The sequence below is a fragment of the Aplidium turbinatum genome, chromosome 2, assembly GCF_918807975.1.
Source record: "Aplidium turbinatum chromosome 2, kaAplTurb1.1, whole genome shotgun sequence".
NCBI lineage: Eukaryota > Metazoa > Chordata > Ascidiacea > Aplousobranchia > Polyclinidae > Aplidium > Aplidium turbinatum.
The window spans coordinates 14569701-14578233 of record NC_137473.1 but is presented as its reverse complement, the minus strand read 5'-3'; the positions used below and the strand labels follow the sequence as shown (position 1 = coordinate 14578233).

Below are 8533 nucleotides of genomic sequence, written 5' to 3'. Positions count from 1 at the left end.
TTTTTGAGACAAAACACGTCACAATATAGAGACGATGAACTGCAATTCTGAAAGTGCTTTTGTTGACACCCGCTCTTGCATGGAATTAATGTTTCAAAATATACTAAACACTACGCATACAAGTGTTAAGATGTTGTTACCCAAATTTTAAATTGTTTTTTTTTTTATTTTGATCCCAAGCACATTATAACGTTCGCGTTTTATCGCTTCTACCTTTTTCTAGACCTCTATATTTGGCACAGGGGCGGATTAAGCAAGTAGCCTTAGTGGGTCGGTTTTAACAAAACACAATGACGTGTAGAACTATACTAATTGCAAAAATACTATAAATACTGCAGTTACTTTTTCGGTGTTTCAGCTAGGCAATCGTTCCTCTCCCCCTGGATTTGGCACTGGATTGGCATGCATTGTTTTTGTTGTAATGGTCAGAAATAAAAATATACTGAACTGGTACTTAGAAAATCAAAAATTTAGATTATATAAACATGACTTGTTTTTTCAGCAAAACTTGAATTTGTTTTCTTAACAGTTGTCGACATATTTTCAATCGATACACGTTGTTCTGTGGAAGCAGAGTACTCAATAAATCTCGATTATTTATTTTAAATACTTTTGAATCGACCTATGATGGTCTTAGCGGAAGTATATTTTTAGTTTTGTCTCACTTTGACATTGATGACATTGTTTTTCAGGCAAACATTATCAGTAAAAAACAAAAGTTACTATAGCCTGCACTGTTTTGCTTTTTGTGACAGGTTCTCAAAAGTATGTGAAAGTTTTTGCTCATAGTGACGCATAGATACTATGAGGATCACCTGTTGTTGCATCACTTGTGAAATCAATGAAGGCAAATCAGAGTCGGAAGAAGATAAACTTATTTCAAGTACCGATGAAGTTGTGCCATGCAAAGGTACATCCAAAGAACCTGTCTCGCAAAGCTCAAAAAGAAAAACTCGTAAATCAAGCTCATGGGGCACAGACGAAGAAGACAAAGAAACTCGAGCTATGAACATTATAAAAAAGTATAGGCCTTTTTTAAGTCAAAAATCCAGGTCAAGTCCAATAGTTGAATCATCTATAGATCTTAAAGTCAGTTTTACAAAAATGCCCGGACGTGATAGTGTAAAAATATTTGTGGTTGACGCCACTAATATAAATCCAATGCTTTGTGCTGTCACCAATGATATTGGTTCTTTTTCTGTAGATGAAATTTTCTTTATCCAAGTTCGCAGCAAGCTCCTCCATTCCGAAACAAGAGGACATACCAAAGGAAAGTATGAAGTTTCTAAAAATTTCTCAGGTTCAATCAGGTTTAGAAACGAGTGCTTGCATTCAATCACAAACACTGAGCTTTTATGTCAGCAAATTCGATTTCGTTTGTATATTGTTTTCAAACAAAGACGAGATGTCTTGCTTGGTGAGTACATTTTCGATCCAACTGTTCTTGATCTGACTTCAGACAGCAATACAACGAATGTCACACTGAGTTTACGCAATGCCGAAGGTGAGGAAGGGAAACCACCAGAAATAAGAAGAAACGTAACCCCTGAAAGACAGATTAGTTCTGGATCTGTATCCCAAACACCAAGCTTCATGCGAGGTTTTTCAATCGGCTCGGGCAGTTCGCATAGATTCTTTTCTTTCTCCGATAGCGGAGAAAAAGAAGATGAAAGTGAGGCGGATAAGTCGAAAGGTAGCCTGACTGACCGATCTTCGTTCGGCTCTTCAACAAATGAAGGAGCGATTCTAGAAAATCCCTTGGATTCTGGAGAACATGCGAAACCTTTTGAACAATTGAAGAAATCAGTACAAGAAAGAAAAGAAAACATTTCGCAGTTGGAAACAGCAAGCGAGGAATTAGTCAGTGAAGCTGTTACTTTCGGGGAATTAAGTGAAAAGCTAAAAAGGAAATACGAAAAAAGGCTTAGTGGAAAATAAGTGTGCGAGTAATCCCGTTTTCACAAACCCATTTGAAAATCTTATCTTCTTTTTATCCCTAAAAAAATTCAAAGTAATCTGCTCTTCGGGAAAGGAAGGGAAGTGTCGGTGTAGCAGTCCGAAAGACACCACTTTTAATTTAGCACATTCATGATATTTTCTAAGCAAAATGGGATTAATCAAATCATTGAAAAATGTTTCTCAACAATCAAAACTAATTTCAAACAATAAAGAAAATCAGAACTTTCTAACAAAGCAACGGGTTGTGAATTAAGCTTCACTTTGCTCCGGCTTAAATTAAGCTTTGAAACTGTTAAGATGCAAAAAGAATATGCATCCTTCCAAAGGATTTTCATTTCGTCTTTTTTTACGTTCCTTCTGCAAGTAATGCAACTCTGGCATGAACCAATTGGTGTTGTTGTCAACATTTCTGGAAACGATTTGATTTTTCTGTATCTAAATGAAAGAAAGTTTGTGTAATATCTAGTTGAATGTATGTATTAATAGCCTATATAGCTGGTACTGTAGTGAAATTTTGTATCCAGATATACTACTTTTTTTTTATTGCGGCTTACCATATTGTGTTTCTAAAGGGGCTTTACGCTATTGTGTTCTACCTTTTCATTAGTTTTAATCAACAGGATATTTATGCTTTTATTCCTTTTAACATAAACAGGAAGCTATCATAACACTGAATTATTGTTATCACAAAGTGTGTGTGTGTTGAAAAAGTATCTTTCATTTACAAAGATCAGATCTAATGAATTATTTCTGGCACTGAAAACCTAACCTACAAAGCTTATCTGCTTGAAACTCTTGACTGGTTAGTACCAACAAAATGCGCATCGTTTTTTCTCTTGACGTTAGAAATTTAATAGCCTATACTTTGAAAGCGACATATACTTTTACGGCTTATCTCTGAAGCTTGTGAATTAACAGTGAGTTTTGTCAACAAACAGGTTCATTATAAACACTTTTAAAGCGAAAATTTTAGTTTGTCTAAAGCAATTGTTGACTGGTATAAACCGAACAAAGCAAAGTGTTTGGTTGTGTACTTGTTATTGTTGGTTTTGAAATGTCTATTACTCATTTTTCTTTCTACTCTGCCTAAATATCCGTTGATTGCAGCAGTCATTCTATTTCATTGTGATAATAAGCAGTTCATTGTAATAGCAGATGCAACAAAATAAATAGTTGAAGAGAGGAAACGACTATATACTCCAGCCCCTATTTTGACGTGTCATTATACGTGTTTAGCTAAGACAGTCTCCTATTCTTAAGCGGTATCGAGTCAATTCCCTTTGGAGCGTCTTGTGAGTTTTCTCACCAGTAGCGTTGATAAAGGGTTCAGAAGATACTTTTGGAGTTTGGACCAAAGGGTATAGTTTTAGGAGCCCAAAACCTTGGTAAGAGGCCCCAGAACTTACAGAAACTACAACATATTCTTTTAATATAATGCGTTTTTCTTAAAGTTGTCTTGATTTACCGCCCAAGAATCTCATGGGTAGGCTACCGGGTCCAAGTCATCATTTTAACGGCCTTGATTCTCATCGCTCGGCCACACATTCGACGAATCTATATCGAACTTGTTTCTTTGTTTCATTAAGACTTTGTGTAGGCTATAGCTTATATTGTCAAAACGGGCCATTAGCAAACAATGTTGGCTATAATAAGGAGTTTGTCAGCCAATGCAATATTTGCGTTAAAACAAATCATAAAAATCGTGTAGATTGAAGACAAGTGATTTATTTGATCCCATCCGGAAAATACCATCCTTAAAAATGTACAACAAAATCTCTCACGCGAGCCTCCACACAGACGTCACAGTATCAGAGAACAACAGAAAGGAAAGGTAATCCCCCCCACAGTGCAGACGCTGCGACATCTGGCGGTTCATTGTGAATTTTGGTACGGTATTGGTTATTTATGCTTTTCTCCTCAAAGAGAAAATGAGAATAAAGTAAGAAGAGCAAATAGAAACATAATAAAGCGGAATATTAAAATGCTTAAAAGAATCAAAATACTTTGAAAATGCTTAAAACCAGCGTGATTAAAAATGGCTTACATCACCATGAATCCTCTAAGTGGATTTTTTAATAGGGATTTTGATCATGGGATGTGAAAATCCACTTTTGGCGTATCCGCCACACTGGAAGAGGTAAGTTTTCTTTTGATTTACTAATTATTGTACTTTTATGGGTTATATCAATCAGTGAAGTTGGATTTTCTGTAATTTAAATTTTTGTTGTTGAAAGCAAGTTTGTGGTGAAGTGTAAAAAGTGTCGATTTGGCAATGAACCCTTCTAATGTTGCCGAAAAGCGGAGCTTGGTTGGTTGGTTTTGAATTTTTATCCTCGGACTGACAAGGCCTTGATAGGTTATTCCTGGTAGTTTTGCATACATGTAGAGGCTTTTGACGAAGGGCCGGTTACCGAGATTGGCAGAATGAAGTTTCCGATTGTTCAAGTGTTGTTGCCGGGGAATTGTTCATATCACTAGATGCCGCTGAATGGAGAGCAGTCCTAAAACGCGTTGCTCAAGCGCACACTCCGAGAGTCAAACCAGCACCGCGTGATCTTGAGCCGGGCGCGTAACCACTGAGATATCGGGTCGGACGGTCCTGTAATCCAATGGCCCTATGATCTTAGGTTTAGGCTATCATAGGCTATCAGCTTTTTTCACCTTCCCAAAACAGAGTACAAAAATAAAGTTATTTGTCGTAAAAATGTTGTCTTGTCAAGATCTTTACTAAACAAACTTACCACAGATGCAAAACTTATTGAATCGGCTACAAAAGTTTTTTTTCATTCACTCTTGGACAGATTTTTTTTTTTTATCAAGTATTTGAAGAATGTGGCGCTAGGCTATACGCAGTTTCAAAAATAATGTGGTTTTTGTGTTCGGAGATTTTCATTTTGTTTCATTTGACAACGAAACTGAATTGTTTTTACTTAGAAACAAACAAGGAACAAATTTTATCATTAATGAACTTTATAACAACCACAACAAATTTTTATAAGAAATAAAATTTTACAAAGTTGCATTTTCGAAACAATTTCTTTCCGTCAATCATACCAAACACAGCCCATGTAAAATGAAACATCCAAAATATTAATGGAGAATTGCATTAAAAATTATCAACATGTAATTGTTTGTAAAAGGTTCAAAGTAAAGACATTCCAAACATGTTAGCGCTGAAAGAAAGTTACAACCGATAAGGTTCTTTTTCAAAAAATCAGGAATGTTTTAAGGAAGAGAATCTTTCTCTTTTTTTTACACAAACAGGTAGAAACAAATTTCTTAGGTTGTCAAATTCAGTTCTGAAGTAGGTTATTGCTAATCCTACGTTCTGTACATTGCTAGGTTTTGCAACTGACATTATTTTGTTACTGCCAGTACATCATAAAAAAACGTATTGATAGAAGTTTAAAAAGCAACTCGTTATTGATTTTATATACGAGAATTATGTCAATGAAATAGATGAGCATCAAAGTTAATTACGTTCTACCAGTAAAGTTTTTTTATTTTCATATTTAACGCTTGAACTATGAAAAACTGAGTTAAATCACAAATCAAATGAGTATCTTTGAGCTACACTTTAGCATTAAACTTTGAAGAAAATTTACACCTACCAGCTGATTAAATCAGTCTATGTGATGTCACAATAAGAAAAAATTTACTTGTTGGAAGAAATCTTTTCAGTTACGTGAAAAGTTTATTGAACAAAAGTAAAAACGCAAAAAATATATATTTTTTGCTTTTTCTCTGAGAGTTAATAGCGAAGATTGAAAATCTTCATCACTTTGTAGCTTTGACTGACTTCAAAAAATTAAGAAAGTAGAAAATATAAAAATCAAACTACAATGTCGTTTTTTGCTGGAGCAAAAAAAGTTATAGTAGGATACAATCTTAGAGGTTGTGCTGTTGTTTTTCGCAATACATTTTGCACCAGTCTTCTGCGAAAGTATCGGCTTGAATGTTTGTCTTTTGTTGCATTGTATTCTGGTATAATCGGATTTCGTTTGTTTCTCTGACGTTCTGAGCGGACATTATCCAGAACAAAGCTCTTTTCTTTATATTCAACTACTTCAGCAGGAGGAGTTGGTATGGAACGGGATCTGGCTGACATGCGATGTAAACCTCTTTTTTCTGGAGGTATTCTTCTTTTTTCCTAAATGAAAAGTCGATTTAGTTTGTTTAATCCTTTTGCAAATGATGTCGTGCTGTGCGACATGCATAAAGAGCAGATAGCAGTGGCTAATCCAGCAAGCAAATCAGTCGTTTTTACATTGATTCAACGTCTGCAAACATTAAATTTGTTTCTAGGTTATATCTCAAGCCAGTGTGGCCCAAACTGGAGAGGCCAGATTTTATAACCATGTTTGTTACCAGTCCTCTCCTTACACGCACCAAGTCTATTTAAAATTCTTGAATGCACTTAATAAGATGATGGATGTCCCATTCCAGGAAGAATGCTTCCCGTACCCTAAAGCTATGTATTGCATGATAAAATCGTTTTTTTTTGTCGTATCTTGGCTTCCACCTTGTCGTTGAAGATTTAGATTAAATGGACCAGAATGCAAGGAAGCCAACCTTCAGGCATGCCTTTAAGTGTCTTACAAAAAGCGCAGTTACATGCTCTTGAGCAGTGTCGAATCAGCGACCTTTCGAACGCCGATCCAGTAAAACCAGTAATCAAGGTCTTCATGATCGCCTTTATTTAGTTCTGTGAGAACGGTCGTTCTAAGCTAGAGCTATTTTTGCCCTTGAAATTTGTAACCGGTTTAATCTTTTCCATTAATCTTACTTGAACTGAGACTGTTCTTGACACTGTCTCTTTAACCATCGGGGAGCGAAAATATCCAGCTGAATGGCGATCATTTAAAGCGTCATAGGGTCGAATTATTGACTGTCTCCGTGGCCGGTGGTAAGGACTGTTGAAAAACTAAAACAAAGAAGAAAAATCTTGTTTTATTTTATTTAACCTAGTAAGGTTAACCTACTTAAACCAGCAAACTAAAACAACACCAGTATAGATCTAATGCACACAGCAAAAGACCGAGCATCTTTGAAAATTTGTCTACAAGAGGAAGCCAATACTTAGAATCAAGTACGACAATGGTTGATTGGTTTTTGAATCTTTATCCTCGGACTGAAAAAGCCTTGATAGGTTATTCCTGGTAGTTTCGCATACTTGCAGAAGCTTTTGACGCAGGGCTGGTTACCAAGATTGACAGAGTGAAATTTCCGATTGTTGAAGTGTTGTTGCCGGGGAATTATTCAATTCATTAGGTGCCGCTAAATGGAAAGCAATCCTGAAATGCGTTGCTCAAGCGCATACCCCGAGAGTCGAACTAGCACTGCGTGATCTTGAGCCGGGCACGAAACCACTGAGCTAACGGGGCGGACAATGAAAGAAAAATAATGTTGTTCGAGCTATGTTCCTCACTGCAGGACTGTGGTAATTGACATAATATAGCCTAGTTATAATTGCACAAAAAGAAAACAGGTTAAAAAGAAAAGTGACGAAATGAAGTGATTTGAAATATTTTTAAAAACTTAAGAATTATAGATAATAACCAATGAAATACTTGACAAAAACATCTACTTTTAAATTATCTTGCATCATGTTAACTGAATAGTTCGTAACTAAATATGTGTTGATCTTCGCTCTTTGAAGACTCTTTGTGGCATTCTTTAGATAACAACTTTGAAATTTTAATCAAGTTTTGAATTAGGCTACTTTCGGTAACTTTGGTATACTCTTCAAATTCAAAGTATTACGAAGCAAAGACAATTTAGACAATTTCCAAATTATTTTTACGTATAATTATTTCAGTTATTATAGTTTAATTGTGTTATGGAGTGAAATATGTAGGCTACTGAAAGTATGCTTGATTGCAATTATTGGAAAGTGCAAGAGAGTGATGTCGTGCTTTCCAAACAAATTACAAGGAAAGATAAAAAGCACGGAAGCGTCAACCAAAACAAACAAGTATATAGTTGCTTTTTGCCTGCAACGTTGAAAAATATAAGCCACTGCTGCAGCTCAATTAAATGTAGTTCAAAAGTTTAACTATAAAGAAATAAAAAAGTTTATTTCCTTTCTAAATTAAGTTTCATAACCAATAACTTTCTTACTGTATGCTATAAGTCGGAACTGAGTGCAAACTTACATTTACCCATTACTATTCCTGTTTTAGATAGCTTTCTTTAAAAAGTATAATGCCTCTGATTTGACCTAGCTACAGAAGGCTTACATATCAAACAATAATTTCATTCTCACCACATCAGACTTGATAGCATCCAGAACGTATTCTCGCTCTCTACTTTGCTGCACAGCTATAGGAGGAAGAGGAAGCATGCTTGGGATGGAGTCCCGGACTTTCAACGGAGAATAACAAGTTAGATGAGGATGATGTGATTTAGGTCTTCTGGGGGATTCCCGTTGGCTTGACGACTGAGTGAACCGTGGCTTTGCAACAGCAGAGCGGTACACCTTTTCTACATCCAACATATCTGACTTGTGCAAAAAACTTTACTACGATGCAGATATATATCACAGAGTTTGTCTTCTCAACGTCCTACGCTACCT

The 8533-nt window shown here is 35.8% G+C and overlaps 2 protein-coding genes across 2 annotated transcripts; one reads left to right on the top strand and one right to left on the bottom strand.

Moving 5' to 3' along the window:
* Positions 1–804: 804 nt before the first annotated feature.
* Positions 805–3160, top strand: LOC145765215 (uncharacterized). Its single transcript, XM_082576999.1, has one exon. It carries the CDS (start codon positions 805–807, stop codon positions 1936–1938), a length of 1134 nt encoding a protein of 377 aa, XP_082433125.1. The 3' UTR covers positions 1939–3160.
* A 1516-nt stretch (positions 3161–4676) lies between these two features.
* On the bottom strand, positions 4677–8533 carry LOC145765184 (uncharacterized). The gene is made up of 3 exons (XM_082576962.1): positions 8225–8533; positions 6746–6883; positions 4677–6109 (listed from the first exon to the last, which is right to left on the bottom strand). Exons 1-3 carry the CDS (start codon positions 8453–8455, stop codon positions 5792–5794), a joined length of 687 nt encoding a protein of 228 aa, XP_082433088.1. The 5' UTR covers positions 8456–8533; the 3' UTR covers positions 4677–5791.